The following is a 21,849-nucleotide window of genomic DNA, read 5'->3' on the forward strand; positions in this document are numbered from 1 at the left end:
TGGGATTTTTATGTAATAACTAATGAGTTAGTAAAAAAAAACGCGCCCCCCCCCCCTCCTTTAACTGAGTATTAACTAGCTAAGGTTTGAGATAATGGGGCTATAGAAACAGAGAGGACATGTTCATACTGAGAAGCTGGATTTAAATATCGAGCTTTTGTGGAGGTGTACTCTTCTCTGCATCAGGCTGACTTAAATCTCGCCCAGTATCCTGCCTCTGAAAGGGGCTAGTGCCATGTTTTAAAGGGACAACTCTGAACAGGGCAACTTTGTGATCCCTTCCATTTACAAAAGCCATATTTGAGCCCTAAAGTAAAATTAGACAAGGAAACAGAAGTAGCAGTTCATGGTTTATTTAGTATTAGGGCTGGTACAGTTGAATGCTTGTAGTGGCCTTTACTTGTTGTATACAGAAGTCCTGGTTTTTACATTTCTAGGAACCAGATTTACAGCTATTCCAGTATGGTACACAAAAATTAAGTTCTCCAGAAAAGGTATGCACAGAGATTCCAAAGCAGTTAGGAAAATACATTTGGACCTGCAACAAGTTGAGATCTTTAATCTATTGGTCAGAGTTGGTCCCCCCCCCCCCCCCTTTTGTAATACAAGAAATAGGTTGGTCTCTACCTTTATTACACAGTTGTGAAACCAATTATATTCTTCTGAACGGACCTGAAGCTGAGAAAGAGGCAGAGGATTTTGCTAGGCCGTGTTTTACAAGGAGTGCTAGATCTACTTTACACCACTAGGTTGTGATCCACCTCTGGCTACAAATACTGGTTTTGGTGAATAGGAAAAGCCACAGAACAGTTTCCTACTCTAATTTCAGGAAACTGAGTTGTTCATAGATTTTAGCTTTACATGTTTCTAGTCAGTAACTTACATCAAAGGACTTGATCTACTTGAAAAGTGCAACAGACAAATCCCCTATACTGTTGTATAGTGAAGTGCTAGGACAGAAGAATTAAAACTGCAGTTCCTTCTGGATTCCCCAAAGTGTATCTGCACTCTTCCGTAGCTTCTCTTCCTCCTCACTCTTCAGAGTCATCTTTACTACATCTGTAATGCCACTATATCCCAACACACACGGAACACTTAGGAAGACATCATTATGTATTCCATACATGCCCTGAAAAGGAAACAGAAGGATATTACTATATTACATGGTTTTTACAACCTTGGTTTACTTTATTTTCGAGTATTAGCCCATCAGGTCACTACTTCATTTAAGTCAGTGGTCTAAACTGTTAACCAAATTTCACAGGAAATGAGGCAGCTCTGGATATTAATATGTACAGCTGTAAATTAGTTTACCTCTTAACACAAGAATGTTGGAAGTTTCTCTGCTTTAACAAGCTGCTGCTTACCTTAACCATAGTAGAAATTGGGTGCACCCTCTTTAGGTTCTTCATAATAGTTTCAGCTAGATCTGCCACAGAGAGACCAATAGCCCATGATGTGTATCCCTTCAACTTGATCACCTCATAGGCGCTGCAAAGGTAAAGAACTTGCTTTACATTTTCTAAAAACAAAATGGTTAAACTGAAGTTTGTTATAACTTGGATTATGAAATCCTAAGACAATGGATATGATTTAAAAAAAAAAAAAAAAAAACCACCTAACTCAGCTGCACCGGTCCCACTGACTTTCAGCAGGACTAGTGCCCTTCTACAAGATTAAGCACTTCTGAAAATTCCACCCATTTTGTTTATCAAGCACCAAGATACCTATTAACCAGATTTAAAGTATTGGGTTCTCTGCACTGAAAAAAAAATTAAGAGGTTCATTATTACTCCCATCTATATAAGATTTCTTGGGCATACAAGATTGCAGCTCAGATCAGTAACATGTTTTCTCCATTAGACTGGTGAATGTTAGCCACCAAGGCATCCCTATTTTAAGTTGCACCATTTCTGTACCTTCACATTTGTTACTGTTATGCTGATACTGCGGCAGATACTTATACCCTAACTGAGCACAGCTGGTTAGAGACAACATATTTGCTCCATTTGACATGATGTTCTACAATTCTGTGCCATTTAAGAGTAAAGCAACTTGTTCTAGTGTAAAATTACTCTTTACCTGTCCACCACCTGTTTGTGGACCTCTTTCCAATGCTCTTTGTCTGCATCAGTTCCTAGGTCAGGGTACAGAGCCTTCAGGGAGACACCAGCAACATTAACTCCACTCCAGACAGGTACTAAGATAAATACACAAATTAACGAGTTACTTCACAGTATAGAGCAGTTATCAATCCACCAGCCAAATCCTAATTTCACTCTACCCAAATATAAACTGACAATTAGCGCAGCACTTGGTAGAGTGAATCTGTTGCCATACAAGTGCCATTGCGGCTTGGATGTATGAATTTATTTTTAAAAATGTTAAAATTAAGGTTTGTATATCTTACAGGATTAAAATAAGCCTTGTGAACCTAGTCCTGTTTGAATGTCTGAGCCCGTTTCTTTACATTTGGTATCTCAAGGTTAAAGGTGGTCAGTTTGGGTTTTTTATTGGTCAAGGAATAATTGACAATAAGGGACTATTTAGATAGTTTCATGAGGGGTTGGGGAGGTGAGAAGGGAAAAGAATTTTGAAGTCTCCCCTTCCCAGACAATGCTTTTCAACAATCACTTGAAGGTGTGGAACAAAAATAATACTCCTAGGTACTCCTGGCCCAGATCTGCACTGAAGTTCAACGTAGGTTTTGAGAGAGGCCAAAAATACGTGAAGACTTGATTTTAATTCCAGTCACTGAGTCTAGTGCCGGTCTGAAACAGCAGTATTTTTCAATAGTCCCTTGCAAGGAAGAGCTTCACCCTCCCACTCCTTCAGCTCCTTGCTGGAGACTTCTGGGGAGAATTTAGTCTGCAGGTTTTGGCCCTTCTTGGGTTACAGTAATGACCTTTTCTAACAGAACAGGTCAAGTCAAATATAGATCATCTACTGTTACTACATTCCACAGCTAAGTTAAGGAAGGCAATGCTTGTTTCCTTAAATTGCCTCATGTGAAGGTCTGAATGAGCAATTCTTTGCAAAAAATTGAATATTAGTGCTTCCTGGGAACTTGGTAGAGTTTTAGTCTTGAGCCCCTACTACACAATTTGTGATTTATTTAAAAAAAAACCCACTAATAGAATAAGGATAAAGATAAGTAGGGCTTCATACGTACCACTAGAATCTCCATGCTCTCCAATTATCCACCCATGGCAGCTTAGAGAATGGATGCCCAGTTTTTCTCCCATGAGGTAGCGGAAACGGGCAGAATCCAGATTGCAGCCGCTACCAATAACACGGTGTTTAGGAAAGCCACTAATCTTCCAGGCCACGTAGGTCAAAATATCAACTATTAATACAATAGCCAGGTTAGTAAAACGCTGTGATGAAAGACTAATGAAAAATTCTAATGCCTTGTTTGACAAACAGTTTATTCCAACTGATTCTTGTGAGGGTTCTATCTGCAAGTGAAGGTTGTTTTGTTTTTTACTCTAAATATGCAGAATAGAGCACAGAACTGAGATACACCTTCCCAATATATATCTGGTTGCTTATTAGCAAAACCACCTTTTTAGCTGCATGACAGAGGCTTAAATTACACTCCTTGATCTAAAAGAAATGTCAGCCTCCATTACACACAGTCCTGCTTCAAGAGCTTTACAGAAGCAGTTACAGGCACGTTTAAACTGGAGGGTGAGGCTTAATTCTCAAATAGGCAATGTGAACATTTGGGGGGGGGGGGGGCGGGGGAAGGTCACTGCATCATCCTCTTCCTAAGTTCTAGGCGGAACTGGGAACTTGAGGCAAGTGGTCTCAAATCCCCAGCCCAGTAAACTATATCAGTTTTCCCCTCTCTGAAACATGCTTCCATAAGAGCCAGGGAACCGAGAGGGTTTTATTAAGCAGTCCTAACAAGCCTGACCTGGATTTGATACAACAAGCAGCGTGCAGTCAGGGCTGTACTTGACAACATTGGGAATGATGAATTTGAAGATGTTCACGTTGCGCTGGACCAAGTTAAGACGACTCTCTCCTTCTTGCTGGCGTGCGCCAGCTGTGATTATAACCAGCTTGGAGTGTGCAGTCACGCTGTAGTCTACAAAGAAAGTGTCAAACATTAATTCTTTCTACAGATAGGATCCTAGGCCTGTTCTGAACTACCATCCTCAAGTTAGAGCTCACAAGTCTGAAGGTGCTGAGAGGCCATAGTTAGTGGAATATAGTGCTCTCCTTATAATCAGTTATCTTCTGCTAAGCAGAGATAATTACATCAGCTTCAATTTGTTGCTGCACAAGTTTCTCGGATACATACTATAGTAATGGGGAGATAAATGAGTATCAACACAACACTCCCGTGAGATAGGGAAGCACCATTATACCCATGCTACAGATGGCAGAGAGAGACTAAGTGCCTTGTCCAAGGTCTGGGGCAGAGCAGAGAATTGAACACAGGTCTCCTGAGCCTCAGGCTAGTGCCCTAACCACTTCTCCTGACTAGCTCTTTATTGGAGTGCGGAGGGTGTTGAGCACTCTTCTGTACAGCTATGAAACATGGACATACTGTAGCAGACACTTGAAGCAACTAGAGCATTTTCACTTGCCCTGTCTGTCTCTCCCATGTAACATCGAATGGGCAGATGAGATACCAAACAAGGTCCTGGACCAGTGCTGCATGATTAGCATTGAATCCCTGATAATACATATACAACTTCGCTTGGCAGGTCACCTCATACAGATGGATGATACACAACTCCTCACAGCCACGTTTTATGGACGGTTGAAAATGGGAGCATGTACAGTGGGAGGCCAACAAAAATATTAAAACACTCCCAAAGCTTCTCTAACAGCTGTTCAAATCAATCCTAACACATGAGAAGCTGCTGTGGATAGATCAGGGTGTAGTGACAGACCTCTTGGTCTCTGGTTAAAAGCCATTGAGAATAGCAATACACAAAAAGCTAAAGAAGCACAAGTGAAGAAAGCAGGCTGTGGCAAAAACATATGGCCATGTCTGCCGGCCATGCAGCCATATCTGCAGCTCCCTTAATTGGCTTACATTCACCCAAGAGCACTCACTGAAACAAGGACTCATGTCAGCTATAACTGGAGACTCCAACAATGGAAGGAGGGAGAAGAAAGCCCTGTTGGAAAGACTCAAATGTTACATCCCATGGAATGTGTGTTTTCTTTAAAGGAAATATACTGGGTGCACTGCTGCTGATGGTAGCCCTAGAGAGAAGCCTATCTGGACAATAGCTGAGGTCTAGGTAGTGGTCTTGCATGCGTCTCTGGCTCGTTTCAGTAGGGGATGACGTCTTACAATTTAAAAAAAAAAATGTCTCTGTTCTGATAGGGACTGCCTATGGATGAAGGAATTACTCCTTGGCTGAGAAATAAGTAAACTATGCACTAACACTTGCCATAGTCACTAGCTATTGTGAAATTTAAACTGCCATGATTTGAGCTGTTTATAGCCAATAGGAGTGGTAGACAAGAACACAAGTCATGGTGGTGATTAGCCAGCTCCAGAGAAAAGTGATCTAGGAAGATCATATAGGTAAGCTGGATTTTTTTTTTTTTTTTTTTTTTAATAAAAGGTTTTAACATAAGTTCTAGCCCCAGTGGTCAATTCCAGAACACACGAGTGTTCACCTCCACAAGCTTTAATGAGAAGTTACAAATTCAAATTTGGTAGCTATGAACCATTTCTACCCCCCCACCTCCCACCCCAGAAAAGCTACAGTGAAGGGCAACAAATCAATCAGTGATATGGAACAACTTACCTATGAGGAGAAATTAAGAGAGATAGACAAGTAAGGGCAGGGGAATACGATAGAGGTTTATAAAATCATGACTGGTGTGCGAGATGCTGGAAGACCGGGTTCTAACTTGTATCAAGGTCCCCATGTCAACAGAATACTAACAAATGCATAGCTGGAATCAATCTGGCTTACCAGTGTGGTTACAATAGGTATTAGAATTACAAAAATGTGTTTGTTTAGCCTTTATTAAATGGGTGGGAGTTGCTGCATGCATTAACATCTGTCGTCCATATTGTAAGGTAATATTTGAGTGGTTGTATTGTGAGCCTCTAAGTCACCAGACAGGAGAGGCGTATTAATTAGTGTGAAAGGCTGATCTTCAACGGCGACTCCATGTTTAGGCTGTTCTGGTGCTGGAGAAGTTTACACTTGATTGGTTGTGAGTGCTATACTTAGATTTCACCAATCTGGAGTTTGTGCCCTGTTTCCTAATTAATAAGCAGCACATTAACATCCATAAAGTACTTCACACAATGCAGAGTCAACCTCTTGAACTCGTTGTCATGGAATGTTGAAGGCCAAAATATAATTAGGTTAAAAAAAGAACTAGATAAGTTAATGGAGGATAGGTCTGTCGGAGGCTATTAGCCAAGATGGTTAGGGATACCACCCCATTCTCTGGGTGTGCCTAAGCCTTTAGCTGCCAGAAACTGGGACTAGGCGATCACTTTTAAAGTTGCCCTATTCTGCTGATTCTCTCTAAAGCAGCTGACACTTCTGGTCTGACCCAATATGGCAATTCTTATGTTCTGTATGAACAGAAACAGATTAACACCTGCTGTTCAAGTAACACTTGGTTGAGCAACTGTGTATCTGAAGTGATGGTCTCCATTTAGAAACTATATTTAAAACACACTAACCTTTGCCAGAAACAATTTTTGGTGTTCTAAGAAAGAGACTGCCATGCTGGAGATCCAGCATCTCTCCTCTCAGCTTGTCTTCTATGACATCAACAAGGGCAAGTTCGTCAGCCAAATCCTACAGGATGCCAGAAGCACAATTAAAGATCAAGTCAGTGCGCTGGGTTTCTGAATTAAAATGTTTCACTGTAATCTGTGAAGTCAGACTTCAGAAAGATGGCAACAGCATAAATTAAGTGTAGTTAGCCAACTGTTGCTGGTCAGGATCAGAAAACTCCTTCTAAACCAAATATTTTAGTTAGCTGGAACTTCTATCAATTGCTAGCTTTTTGGGGGGTGGGGTGCGGAAGGAAGTATTGAAACTTGCAGTAATTTTCTTATCTGTACTGCACCTCACACACTGTCACTAGACTGTGGAGTGCACACGTTTCCGTGCATGTTAACCTGAACAAGAGAAATGGCTTATGAAGCATATTCCAAACAGCTAGCGGTTTATCAACAATGACTACTTTACAATAATGAAAAGCAAGCATGGTGTAATCCATGGTATGATCAATAAATGGTTTGGTAATTCAGTGTGGAGAATGCAGTTCAGATTTAGAACAGACTACAGTCCCCCACCCCCAAAAGTTCCAGGAAAAGCTTACTTTCTAGAAATGACATTGCATACTCCGTGCAATACATACATTTATATTCAGACCAGCATCTCTCATATCTAAGCTGGAATTACTTCCAGTACACAGTGGAATAAACAATTCAACAGCTCAATTTTCTCCTTGTTTAAAGCCAAACAGCTTTAGGCATTCTAGCAGTACAAATAAAGGTTTGGAATCCAGATCTATTCTATTCTGTAACTATTCTAGTTATCTGCCCAGGGTGGATAATTTCAGTAGACCCCCATTTATCAGACCTTCCATTATCTGGCTCTGTATTAACCAAACAATCAGCATGCACAGGTCAAGAAGTGGGTGATCTTTGTGGCCACTAGACGGCACTGCAGCCTCACACTTTCCTATTCTCCCTATTATATTTTTTCATTATCCGATCTGGCCTCAGTCCCAATTAGATCAGAAATATGGGGTTCTGTACATGAAAGTCAGAAAGCTGGCAATTGTTGGGGAAACATTCTAATAGTAAATGTTATTTGTCAGCTCATGTATAGCAAAGATGAGTGAATACCTATATTCCAATTGGCATTTACAAGGTGCAAAAAAACAGCTGGATAAATTAATAGTTCTAGCTATTCTCCACAGCTTTCTTTGGTCCCAGATGGAGGATGGGTAAACCTTGACACTCACCTTCATCAGGATGCTGATTGCACAAGCCATGCCGACTGCGCCAACCCCGACCACAGTGATCTTGTTGTGGGCATGACTGTGCTCCTCTTTGTGAACGTTTTGAATGAGAAGTTCCTTAACAGACATCTTGTAGTGCTGAAAAGAATTGAAGTGTCATGTAATTTCTCTAAGCATATGAGTTATTACTGTAGCTTTGAAGTGAACTCAATGTGCATATAATCATGGACCCTGTTACTAGATGTAGCACAAGCAAGGAAGTTAGGAGTGACCACATAACTAAGACAGTTGGTGATGCCACTTGCAAGAGAGAGGCCCAAAGTGTACATTCCCGTTGAGAGCCTGTGGGTCACGAATAACTAGAAATTGATTTAAATATACAAAGCAAGCTGATTAGGATTTGCCCCAAGAAGGTGTTCTGAGCAATGATTATACAGTTGGTGTAGCGCTCCAGTAACCTGTTCCAATCTTAGGACAGAAGAATTTTTAGTTAAATAAAGTCACGTCTCTGGGTTTCAGAGTACAGCAGTGTCTGGCAACGGGTATTCTACTGCACCAGCAGCAAGGGGCTGGTCTTCACTTAAAATGCTACATCTGTGCCACTGCAGCTGTGTGGCAATAGCAGGTCTGTGTAGCCACTACCTATGCAGATGGGAGGGTGTAGGTAATCCACCTCCCCAGGAGGCAGTAGCTAGGTTGACAGAAGAGTTCTTAACTATGCCACTCCTGGATTTTCCCCCACCTGTGAGCAACAGTTATGCTGATCTAGTTGTCTAGTGTAGATCAGGCATAGTACTAGAGCTAGACTCTGGCTAGGTCTTCACTAGAAATTACTTTGGTGTAACTTACAGCACTCAGGGGTGTGAATGATTCACACCCCTGAGTGATTCAAGTATACCGACCTAAGCGCCAGTTGGGACAGCGTTACGTCGGTGGGAGAGGTTCTCCTGCAGCCATAGCTACAGCTGCTTGTGAAGGAAGGAGTTAAGCTGACAGGAGCGCTCTCTCCCAGCAGCTTAGGGCATCTTAACCAGAAGTGCTCCAGCAGCACAGTTGCATCGGTGCAGCTGCTGTAGTGTACCCATAGCCTAAATGACCTACTAGGGCCTTTCCTGCTCATATACTAGAACTTAAGATACAGAAAGACCTCTTCAAGCTCACTTCACACTTCCCAGTCATTTAAGTGGGAGTGGATGACCAGACTCCCTAAATGCTCTTGTTAATTTGTTTTAAGGTGCATTTGAGGAATTTTCATTAATGAGCCAGTTAATTTTTGTCCCCTGGGTAGAATATTCTTACATGAGGAATACACTGCACCTCTGGCTGTACAAGCAGAATAGTTTCCCTACGGCTTCTGCATTCATAACTATTTCAGCTGCATGTTGCATCACAAGGGAGATAGGAGTTAGGGTCTGGTGAGGCAGCATGAATATTCATGAGCAGAGTTTTAAATATGCCATTAGTAATATATCCAGTTCTTCAGTCACATACCTGCTGGTTAGGTACCTGGCACTATATGGTTCATGTATGTCATTTGATTGACAAAGATGGTCAGTTGTTTGTTGGGAAAACCTTTAAATATAACTTAATTTGAGCCACAGCTTAGGGGGCTGGTTCCTTTATTTAAGTGTGTCAAATATCCCCATTGGAAAACAACCTTAATGTTTACCATTACTTTTAATCCAATCCGGCAAATTGCTACTAGTTTAAGGCTATGGGGGATATCTTTGGCTGGGATGTGGGAACTCAGTCTAGAAGAGGCTTAGGACACAATTTCAAATTCCACTGACATAAGCAGTAACATATAGGGCAACCTTTTCAAAAAGCATTTAAGTGACCTACAAGCTTTTGAAAGTGTTCCCCTCCCCCATGTTTATTCATGGCTATCTGAGAGATGTGCCGCTTCTTCTGACGAGCCGTACAAAGCCACTATCATCCCTCAAAGACAGGGCACAGAACGGGCCAGAACAATGAACCCTCTGCTCAGGGCTGGCTCCAGGCACCAGCTGAGCAAGCTGGTTCTTGGGGTGGCAGATTGTTCGAGGCGGCATTCTGCCCAATCCTAGGGGGGCATGGCCGCTTTTTTTTTTTTTTTGTTCTGCTCCGGCCACCCTGTAGGGGGCGGCAGCGCAGAGAACCAGAGCGCCCTGCAGGGCAGTCCTCTTCCTTCCCTCCCTGCCGACCGGAGCGGAGCCCTTGCAGCAGGAGGCGGTGCAACGGGAGGGGCCGCGTGGCAGCGTCCCTGCTGTAGCCCTGGCCGCCCCCATCTCTCTCTCCCGCCCGCTCCCTCCCCCTTCTCCCCCGGCACCCGCACTCCGGCCGTGCCACAGGTTTTTTTTTTTTGTTTTTGTTTTTTGCTTGAGGCTCCAGCATGTCCCTCAGGGTCAGCACTGAGAGGTGCAACTTTGCACTGCTATGGCTCTGTTTGTCCTGTGGATGAAGGGATTCAGTAGCTAGGGGCTATGATTCTGGCCCCTTTCAGAGGCACTTACATATACTTCAAAATAAACTGCTTCTCTCTCCCACCAAGGGGAGGAAAAGGCAGGAAGGACAATCCTGACCACCCCTGGGAAGTGAAAGGCACTTCCCTGGTTCTCAGTATGTACAGATAGGCACTGGAAATTCTCCCCTGCCACTTGGTGTCAGTATAACTGGTCTTTGTGGAGGAAGGCACCCCAGTGGGGAGTACTGGTCTTCAAACTCCAGCCTGGAGTCACCTTAGTGTTTTTCCCCCCAAATTCAGACCCCATCCAATCTTGCTAGTGTCGATACAAGGACTGACTAGCTCCCAGTTCCTCCAACAGTGTGGTAGGCTCCTGCTGCTCTTCTAACAGAGGCAGGGTGCAGTTACCAGTGGGAGTGAGGAACCACCCAGCCAGCAGACTCAGAAATGGCACCCTGTGGCCCAACAGCCTTTGTCTTCAGGCTCTAAGTTCCACTGTTGCCATTTGCCCCCGTAGCCAAGTTCTGCGCAGCCAGGGAAGTGAGTAAAAATAGCTGCCCAGATGGAAGGGGAGGGAAAACAGGACTTGCTGTGTTAAGCCTGTGGGACAGGTTTTGCCCAATGAAATCTAGGAACAGGGAAAGATAATGAGATTTTTGTTTAACTAAACAGCAGACTCCATCACTTAAGTGTTTTAGAGTAGGACATATACACAGGGACTATGAGTCACTTCATCTTCCTATCACATTGCATCTCATAAGCAGCAGGGTCACACTGTCTCCTCTGTCTAAAGTAGGTTACAGTTATGGCATTTGATAAATGATAAGCGTAATCTCTGCCAGGCTGTCTTTAGTTCATGTGGTACAGAGTCTAGCATGAAAGGCCCCTCAGGGCCTCTATGCAGTACAATACAAGTTAATAATGCCCGTTTTCCTATTTCTTGCCCCTAGCTGTATGGCTCAGTGGGCAAGGAGATTAGAGTCATGGGTTTTGACATGGAACATCTCTGCTTCCCAGAGCACTGTAATATGAGAGACCCACATTTTCTCCATAGGCCAGATTTGTCCTTTAAAGCAGGGGCTCCCACACCATGCTATGTTCCATCCCTTCACATCACAACAATTTTTTTTAAAAGGTGGTACATGAACCAGTAAAGATTGGGACTGCCGTTCTAAAGCATCTCCACATGGGCCAAGTCCTCCATAAGATAAAATTTATACAGAAAATGATACATCATGTTTGGATCAAGAGCCAATAGAAGTATTTCATCAACTGTAAAATATACGTTTGAGGGATATTATTCCACCCAAGGAGTTAGGGATAGTCATGAAGAATCAAGCATCTGTGCACAGCATGAAAGCTAGTGCATAGATCCAGGTGAAATCAATACTTGACTGTATCTATTTAATATGTGGTTCTGTACCCAGGTTGTGTTTTAGGACTTGCGATTTGCAAGATGGATTTTGCTGGAAGTGCTTTGCAACCACAAGCTTTTCAAAGGGTCTCCTTAAGCACAAGGCAAATTAATTATAAGTTAGGGCATATTTAGGAGCTAAAAGCAGAGCTATCACCACAAGGTTTAAAATAAATTAAAGAAAGTGATGCCATGTAATAAAGCAGTGGTAATTTATAAAATGCCCACCTCTAGAGAACTAACCGAGGACTCCCACGACTCAGACTTCGCTAACAGCACTGGCTCCATTCCTCACCGATCAAATGAAATAGCTATCTAAGACAGCAGATACTGACCCAAAACACACTGGTTGGGGTTTGGTTTGGTTTTTCACAATGGTAGAAACATTGGGCATGTTTGTTTAAACAAATGTTGCCACAAATATTAATTGGGTTTTTTCCCCTGCACTGTGTCATGTTTGCGTAGCTGTACTTCTTCCTCACAGAGCATCAGATTAACACAGTGGGATGTTATATTGTAGCTGGAATCCAACACAGAACGGGCTGTCGGGTTGCCAAGCCTAATGCCTTGCCAGACCCAAGTGCAAATGGCCGTGGCTAGGCTCCACACCACCACCAAGGGGCAGTAACTGGAATGCCAGCCAAGGCTGTTGAAGCGGAGCATGGCAAAGGGCTCTATGAGCAGAGGCAGAGATGGGGATGGTGGGAGTCCTCGAATTTCACCCAGCACAGGCTCAGAGGTTGGACAGGTCTCTGACATTTTAGGAATAGGTACACACCACCATCCACCCACCCCCAGGCTGCTCCCTGCAAGCCCTTGCAGTGTTCCTGCTTGCAGTGAGCTTTGCTTGATCAAGGTGGGGGCTCCCTAGTTTCATCTAGGTAAGATCAGCCCGAGCACCACCTCAAGCAGCCTAGTGCTGTTTCAGCTCCTGTGTGCGCTCAGTCCTGGTCCAGCAAAAGCGGGTGGTGACTAGAGGAGGATTAGTCCTCACAGTGTGTTAAAGGAGCAGCTGAGTTCTGACTCTGCCTGACTAGGGGTCAGGGTCTGCTGCCCCATGCAAGAGTACCCTCCTTTCATTCGCATGCCTAATCTGCCAGCGAGCAGCCTCCGATGCCAGGAAGAACTGCAAGTGCCAGCCAAGCCAGCTCCCATCCTGGACACGGATTTCACTTCCCCCCCCCCCAGCTCCAGGCAGAAGCTAGCCCCACCTTCACCCCCCAGAATTCATCATGCTGGGTTGCCCAAGGGAAAGTGCTCGGGTGTGTCTGGGTGCAGTAATCTGGAGAGGAGCAACGAGGCTCACTGAATATTGTGCAACCCTCCACGCTAAGCCACCAAGCCACCAGCAACCGCAGGATTCTCCCCTCAGACAGGATCAGGTCTTTGCAGCTCAGGGACCCTGAGCAAGCCTGTAAAGGGGATCAGCTAAGCAGGAGCCTGCAATCTGTGTGGGGCACCATTATCATCCCCAGGGGCATGCCCATCACACAGCAAGGAAGCATCCTGACTGAGCTTGAAGGTCAGCAACAGTAAAACGATAATTGCATGTAACAGCTCCAAAGCAATGACTCAATCGATGATTAAAGCGGATGTTGCAGCTTGGGGAAGAACTCAGAACACAGGGCACGTAGCCACGGTGCCCATTGCCCCAATCCACCTCGGAAATCAGAGTGACCCAGAGACTGCAGCCAAAATCACCACAACGTCCCCAAAAATATTGTTACCTAGGGCTGCTATAACCCTCCCAGTGCACAGGGGTTGTATAACTAACCCTTGCACCCCCCAAAGTTACAGTGGGGCAGGGATCATATACCCGTAACTCATGTAGCCCTAAAAGCAATTCAGTTACTAGAGGTTATGTAGCCCTTCTCTATACCCCACACCCAAATCGCAGTGACCCAGGGAACACTGAAGAATTATAACGCAGCCAACGCTCCCGCACAAAACAATCAGTGACCCCGGGGGTTATATAAGCCGCACCACCCCTGTGACTCAGGGATCGCAGCACAGAACCCTCCTACCCCTCCCTCAAAACAAACCGATGAGCCAGTGGTGTATATAACTCCCCCCCCCCCAACAAAAAATAAAAATGACTCGGCGGATTATGCAACTAACAGCCTCCCCCCCCGAACAAAACCCGTCCTAGCGGCCCCCCGCGTCTCTGCACAGGACTGCCCTTGCTCCAAGCGGATGCTGCAGCGCTTTACTCCCACCTGCGGCTTACCTGGGCGATCTAGCTAGCAAAGACTGTACGGTGCTAATCCTCCGGCCCGCTCCCCGCCACCACTGCAGTACCGCTGCTGGGGGGAGCGGGGGGGATATAAATAGGGCTCCGCGGCTGACGTGCGGCCAGCGGGGCGGAGCGAGCTCGGCCAGCTGACTGCCCACCAGAGCCCAAGTGGGACGTGCCCGGCTGCACGTCTGGCGCGGGGGCTGGGCCGGTGCCGCCGCCGCCAGGGCGTCTCGGGGTGCGGGGCAGGTGTAACTGCGCGCGTGGTATGGTAGGAGAGCAGCGCTGGCGTCGCGTGGCGTAGCAGGGGGCAGAGCCCAGCCGAGGCGTGGGGATAGCTGAACCCCCGCGCTGTTTGCCAAGGCAGCTCCGGGATCTCTACCGCCTTGCATGGAAACCGGGCTGTGTGCAAAGGGGCCTTCGCTCGATGCAGTGGCCAGCAGCACAAGAGCCATGCTTGGCACACACTTTGTTGTTCCACCACGGGGACGTGCAGTGCAGGGGTGTTGGTTTTTAAAGATTACCTGGGAGCTAAGTGGAGTGTATTAGCCCCATTTTACAACTGGGGAAACGGAGGCACGGAATATTTACAACCATTATCCCTGACCATGTTAAAGGTCCCTCGCATAAGGGGATGGGGGTAGCGGGGGTTTCTTTATGAGGAATAAGGAAACTTGGAAGGATTTTTAGGTTGACTTTTGGAGATGGATATGTAAGGATAGAAACGCAGGCCTTGGAAAGCTCTATAATTGAAGAATTAGTGAAATTAGGATATCACAGAAGCCTGAAACCTGAGTCATTGAGGTGGGAAGGGGAATTTGTCTTTTTTTGTTAATAGCTATTTAATGTCAGTGATTAATTAGCATTCTGGAGAAAAGACCACTTTCTCATACCTTCCCAGACCCTCCCCCTTTCATTAAGCTGTGTGAGGTCAGGATCTAATGGCCTTGTCTAGACTAGGAAAAATATATTTTTAAGACATGTTAGCTAGCATGTATTAAGTGCTGCTTAAAATGTGTGTTGCTAGTGCCTAATGTAGCCAGACTTAACACGTTTAAAAGTGTGTGTTTACTGGCTATGCTCAATGGTTGGACCTCCAACCAGATAATGTTTTTAAATGCTGTCTCTGTCTAAACTGGGTGTTAAAAACATGCTCACATGTGGTCGCTAACACATTTCCTAACCACATCTTTCCACTTTCGATAGTGATGCCATTGAATCCCACTTCATAATTTCATTTCATGTGGTTTGCCTCTTTGGTTGTTGCAGTTAGTCTCACAAATTAAGAGAAGCTCTACTGTTGTTTTAATTTCTCCCCATATGTGCAGCATCTGCAGTCTCTTTAAGCGTAGCTCTCAACTGTTCCTGGCTGTGGCAGTCTGCCAGTCTCTCTAGATTCAAGTTTACCTTGTTCTATGCAAAACTCATGCTCTTCTCCTAAATTCTGTACTGTCAGTGGAGGAACCTCCCATCATGGCTTTTATGCTTACCAACACTATTTCCTCAAATAAGGGGTTCCGTTAAAATCCTCATGCAGCTGCTGACATGGCCTAGTCCTGCTCTGGAGACCCGATGAGAAGCGCAGCCCAAAGTGGTATGGCTGTGAATGGTAATAGGGCCTCAGAGAAAAATCACAAGTGAGAAAAATATCATAAGCATTTGCGGATGCCTAAATACACAATTGGAGGATAGGGTTTTGCCTGCATACTTGTGAAATCCAGAGACAGAAGAGCAATTAATATTGTCCATTCTCTCTGTAAATACATCTGTCAGATTAGATACTAAAACCTGCAGGCTGTAACACTTGACATGCTTTGTTCATTGCTGATGCATCAGGATTGGCAGGTGCTTGTGATGTGTGGCTCAGGGAAGGAAAGGAATTGCAATAACTGGCAGATGTGGAAGGGGAACTGCTGGTGAAGGGAGGAGTAAATTTGCTGTGGAATGAATGTAGAAAAAACAAAGTGACTTATTACAGTGCTGTAATTTTACATTATTCCCGGTTCACAGAGCATCCTGAGCAAAAGACTTTGGAAGGAGGGGTCAGGAAGTTTAGTTATGCCTCCCTGGAATCTTCCCTTTCAGGAACTTTATATGCATCTGAGTAGCTCATTGCTGACTTAGCATTTTTTCACATATCAAAATGGAGTTGGATGCCAGACACCAGGGTCTCTAACATTCTACAGGTAATTAAACATCATGCTTCGGGGTACAAAATGATCATCTGGAGGAGAGTTGGTCAGGAAAGAATACTTTTTCCCATATACACTGTTGAAGTTTTTGGCAGTAGGACTAGGGGCCTGTTGACACTAAGCAAAAAGGGGTATTTTTAAAAACCCCTTTGGCTAGATGATTTAAAACTAGAGCAGAGAGGGCAAGCTGTTAATTAACACTTTAATGGGCTGAGGTGAACACTAGGCTCCCAAAAAAGAAAAGGTTATTATTTGTACACTTTTCATTCTCTAAGCCAAGCAAAATAAAAACAGGCAATTCCAATTCCAATATATCAATAGTTTCCAATATATCACTGTGCCTCCGTTGCCATGATTGTCAACTCTGCGCACAAAGACCAACATCATCCCTCTTGCTTATAACTCTTTTTCTTCACCTCAACCAGCCAACACAGGTTAAAAAACAACTTGCCCTGTCTGCACTAGAGTTGAGTTAACGTAGGTTAGCTAACATGTTTTAAAATAGATATTGTTTTTATCCTCGTCTAGACAAGCCCAAGGTGGCGATACAGCAGATTGAACACCATGACATGTTGAAACCTGTCTGGTTTTATGATGTTTGTATTTAATTCCCCTACATTATTTGGTGGAAAATAGGGTGGAAAATGCCAACACTTTTCTTGTGTGTGTATTGTGGGGCCGAGAGCACCACCAGGCACACTCAAGAGGAGAGAAATCTTCAGGCATGATTGACATTGATTTTCTGCCTCAGAGAGATTCAAACAAAGGAGACCCATACCAATGCAAGCAGTATGGAATGATCTGATGAAGGGCACTGTTCCTGCACTTGGATGGTCTCTCTCCCATTCTCCCTTCCAAGGACAGGAGACCAAATCCTTTTTTTAGTCATCCTTTTGTTGGGGTTACTATGCCTGCCTGAGCCAGAGTTCTTCCATGTTTAAACTCTGTCCTTCCATGTTTAACTCTAATCGGCCTCAACAACCAAGGACAGGAATTGGAATGTGTAAATAGCCAGTTAGCAATTACGACCTTGTTCATACCAGGTACCAAACAATAATGATGAGGTTTGCATGTTTCTAGCTGGGGAAGGGGTAATAAACTAAGGGTAAACAGGACCAAATAACTGTTTAGGGAGAAGTTACTAACAAGCTAGATTTATAGCCCTAGAATGATTTAGTTGCTTAAATGTATAAACATGCCTTCGGTAGAGAGGGGAGGGGGAGTAGAGGGGAGGTGATAGGAAAGGGGGGGGGCTTAGTTGTAAAATGTATAAAGAGGAGAGAAACTGTTTTTGCTGGTGTGCTCGATTTGAGACTTGCCTGTCTCCTTGCACCACTTTGAGATCTCAAATAAACTTTGATGGTTTCTCCACCCCAGTATGTTTATTGGCGCGAAGCACTCCGGGCAACGAACCTCACTGTTGCTGTCCTCGGGCCCCTGTGCCGGCAACACTTTTAAATGGCTGACTTTGCTTATTTGGATGTAAGCCCGCATTTCCCCTCCTGGCCCTCATACCTTACCTGCCTAGCTGCAGCCCTCCATTGCAATGGCAATGGGTGAGGTGTGTGTGTATATATAAAGTTACTAAAGTGTTTTGAAATCCTTCAAATCTCTGTGGGGAAGCTTGTCCTCTCTATAACATGACCGGCCTTCTCTCTCCATTTTCAGAGGCTTCAAAAATCACCCCTTTGAGTTAAAATAAAAATGGGGCAGCTGAAATTGTTAGGCTAGAACAGGAGTGGGCAAACTTTTGGCCTGAGTGCCACTCCTTGGTATGGAAATTGTATGGCGGGCCATGAATGCTCACAAAATTGGGGGGGTTGGGCTGTGGGAGGGGGTGAGGGCTCTGGCTGAGGGTGCAGGCTCTCACATGGGGCCAGAAATGAGTTCAGGAAGCAGGAGGGGACTCCGAGCTGGAGCAGGGGGAGGGTTCCAGCTCGGGGTATGGGCTCTGGAGTGGGGCTGGGGATGAGGGGTTGGGGGTGCAGGAGGGGATTCCAGGCTGGGACCAAGGGGTTTGGAGGGTGGGAGGGCATCAGGGGTGCAGGCTTCCAGGGGTGTTTACCTCAAGCAGCTCCCAGAAGCAGCGGCATGTCCCCCCTCCAGCTCCTATGTAGAGGCACAGCCAGGAGGCTCGGCATGCTGCCCCTGAAGCTCCCATTGGTCATGGTTCCCAGCCAATGGGAGCTGTGGGGGCGGCGCTTGGGGCGGGGACAGTGTGTGGAGCCCCCGGCTGCCCCCTACGCATAGGAGCCAGAGGGGGAACATGCCACTGCTTCTGGGAGCCGCGCGGAGCCCCGGCCCCGCTCCCCGGCTGGCGGGAGCTTGAGAGCCAGATTAAAATGTCTGAAGGGTCAGATGTGGCCCCCAGGCTGTAGTTTGCCCACCCCTGGGCTAGGAGCACATCCAGTGCCCACTGAAAACAAGGGGAGTCTTTCCATTTATTTCAATGGACATTGAATTACGCCCTGATTAAGTAACAGAAATTACCTATACCACATTCTCTTCAGTCTGGATTTTTTTTTTTCAGTGAGTGATATGAGGTAGCTTTAACTGTAAACTAAGGCTCACTACCATGTGTAAGAACATGGCTTTAGACTATCCATCACATCAGATGTTTCCAATATTCTGGGTAAAACAGTTATACAGCATTAAGTGGTTTTGTCTCCATTTTGATACTTGACTGTAGGGTTTAAGGTATTATTCAATCTTGGAGTCTCTTGTCAGTTGCATGTGTCCTTTTTCTTGCAGGAAAACCAACTGAAAGCTGATACTGACACCCCCCCACCCCACCCCCAAAGATGAGAAAAGACATGAAGCTACGAAATGCACGGGGTCATTTTTGGGGTTCAATTCTGAAGTTCTTGCTCAGGCTGCACTCCCAATGAACTCCATTGGGTTTTGTCTGCAGAAGCAGGCAGTGTGTTCTGAAGAAACGATCAGGGGCCTGAGCATCGGGCTGTTCTGAGTTCAAATGGGATGTTTTTCTAAAAGATCTGTTCTAGGAATTATTTTGAAGAAGTTCCATGGCCTGTGTGATACAGGAGGTCCAGATGAGATGATCACAATGGTCCCTTCTGGCCTAGGAATCTCTTAATCTAAATCCTGGTTTACCCATTAATTTGTTCTGCACCCTGGGATGAGTCCCTTCATCTTTCTGCCTCAGTTTCTCCATCTGTAAAATGAAGATAATATTTGTGATGGGTTGGATCACAGGAACCCCCTTGAAAACTGCCCAGTGATGTGCCAAGACTGCTTCTGCCCTGGCTTTCCCTGCCAGCTTGGGACCCCAGCACCCTGTCTTGCTGAGCCAGACACGCCCATCTTCTCCAACACAGATCCAGGGTCTGAATTACTTGCCCCAAATCTGCAGACTTAACTGAAAGCAGCTTACAGAAGTGTTCTTGTCTTTAACATTCAGATGCCCAGCTCCCAATGGGGTCTAAACCCAAATAAATCCATTTTACCCTGTATAAAGCTTATACAGGGTAAACTCATAAATTGTTTGCCCTCTATAACACTGATAGAGAGAGCTGCACAGCTGTTTGCTCTCCCCCCCCAGGTATTAACACATTCTGAGTTAATAAGTAAAAAGTGATTTTATTAAATACAGAAAGTAGGATTTAAGTGGTTTCAAGTAGTAACAGACAGAACAAAGTGTATTACCAAGTAAAATAAAATAGAACACGCAAGTCTATGTCTAAGAAACTGAATACGAATAAAATCTCACCCTGAAAGCTGTTTCCATAAGTCTCTTTCACAGACTGGATGCCTTCCTAGTCTGGGCATAGTCTTCCCCCTGGTACAGCCCTTGTTCCAGTTCAGGTGGGAGCTAGGGGATTCCTCATGATGGCTCCTCTTTGTTCTGTTCTACCCATTTATATATGTTTTGCATAAGGCGGGAATCCTTTGTCCCTCTGGGTTCCCACCCTCACCCCTCCTTCTCGATGGAAAGACACCAGGTTAAAGATGGATTCTAGTTCAGGTGACATGATCACATGTCACTGTAAGACTTCCCCACTTGCCAGCACACACGTACACAGGAAGACTTGCAAGTACTGTAAAACAGAGCCATCTGCAGTCAATTGTCCTGGTTGATGGGAGTCATCAAGATTCCAAACCAAAATTAATGGCCCACACTTCACATAATTACAATAGGCCCTCAGAGTTATAATTCATATTTCTAATTTCAGATACAAGAGTGGTACATTTATACAAATAGGATAACTGCACTCAGTAGATTATAAGCTGTGTAATGATACCTTACAAGAGACCTTTTGCATGAAGCATACTTATATTCACACTCATTAGCATATTTTCATAAAATCATATAGAATGCATCCCAATATTTAACTACCTCCTCCTAGTGATAGTCTGAGGATTACTTAATTAACAGTTTTAAAATAGTTCAAACATGTAAACCTATAAAATTGCTAATTATTATTATCAAGGGGTTCTGGATTGGCACTTAGATGCCACACTGTTAGGTGCTTTAGACATACCCTAAGTCGATTAGACCAGAGCCTAAAATGGACTGAGTGAAACAGATAAAAAGGATTGAGATGTCTTTTATTGTCATTCAGTTGATTATGTGATGGCAGGGAGTGGGCTTAATGTCCCAAAAGGTCCCTTCCAGTTCTGTGTTCCTAAAACCAGAAATAACAAAGTCTGGCTGAGCGAGAACTTTAGTGATTGTTACATGTGTAGCCGGGTGAAAAACATTGTACAGTGCATAAAATAATCATGTTTATACATGTGCTCTTCAGTCATCTGCAATATTCCCCCTTCAAAGGTTTGTACTAACCTAAAGAGAACCAAAGGCTCAAAAATGGATCCCCTCTTAGCTTGCACTAAAAGATTTCTATGCACCCAACTGATTTGCCATAATAAATAATCTTCACAATTTTGTCTCGCTCTTTAACTGCTCCCATCCATTAAAGTATCCTCATGGCAGAGCCAAGTGGAATTACACAGACCTAGAGTTCTTGCTGCTTATTAGAATGAGGTGCTGGCTGAAATCTTAACACTGTTTTAGTTTTGTTTTGTTTTGGCAGGGGGGTTGCACTGTCATCAGGTGGGCTTAGCTGATGCAATTCTCATTTCTGGAAATTTCCACACATTTTGAAATCTTACTAAAGTACAAAAATAAACATCAGGGAAATGTAATTGAAATGTATGTTAAGTGGTGATAACTGACAAAATCTGAAAATCCTACACCTTCTGGGGGAACTTTTCATTATATCACCATAGGTTTTTATTGAGATGGCCTGACAGACTCTCCAGCTGGTTACCAATTATTTTTGTTTCCTAGTTTACACACTTCAATACTCAAAACTTCTAAGTATGTTGACTTTTTCCCTGCCAAAAGAGTTCTATGTGCTTCCAAATTATACAGTGATGGAGGATTTGTGCAGTGAGGCCTAGTGGATAGAGCACTGGAGTGGGACTCAGGAGATCTACTTTCTATTCCTGGCTTGGCCACTGGCCTGCTGAATAAACTTAAGCAAGTCACTTCACTGATCCTCAGTTTCCCCCTCTGTAAAATGATGATGATGATGCATACCTCAGTTAGAAAGGGCCATGAGCTATATGG

The 21,849-nt window shown here is 44.5% G+C and overlaps 1 protein-coding gene and 1 long non-coding RNA gene across 2 annotated transcripts; one reads left to right on the forward strand and one right to left on the reverse strand.

Annotated features, from left to right (window-relative positions):
* Positions 1-337: 337 nt before the first annotated feature.
* Positions 338-14,474, reverse strand: LOC101953234 (L-lactate dehydrogenase A chain). The gene is made up of 8 exons (XM_005293946.5): positions 14,059-14,474; positions 7,978-8,112; positions 6,680-6,797; positions 3,920-4,093; positions 3,173-3,346; positions 2,083-2,200; positions 1,368-1,491; positions 338-1,129 (listed from the first exon to the last, which is right to left on the reverse strand). The coding sequence occupies exons 2-8, from the start codon at positions 8,101-8,103 to the stop codon at positions 965-967; spliced, it is 999 nt and encodes a 332-aa protein (XP_005294003.1). The 5' UTR covers positions 8,104-8,112; positions 14,059-14,474; the 3' UTR covers positions 338-964.
* Positions 14,202-21,159, forward strand: LOC122174540 (uncharacterized). Its single transcript, XR_006176532.2, has 3 exons — positions 14,202-14,335; positions 16,075-16,250; positions 19,008-21,159. It is a non-coding gene; the product is annotated as an uncharacterized LOC122174540 (long non-coding RNA).
* The last annotated feature ends 690 nt before the right edge of the window (positions 21,160-21,849 follow it).

The sequence above is a fragment of the Chrysemys picta genome, chromosome 4 (assembly GCF_011386835.1).
Source record: "Chrysemys picta bellii isolate R12L10 chromosome 4, ASM1138683v2, whole genome shotgun sequence".
In the NCBI taxonomy this organism is placed as follows: domain Eukaryota; kingdom Metazoa; phylum Chordata; order Testudines; family Emydidae; genus Chrysemys; species Chrysemys picta.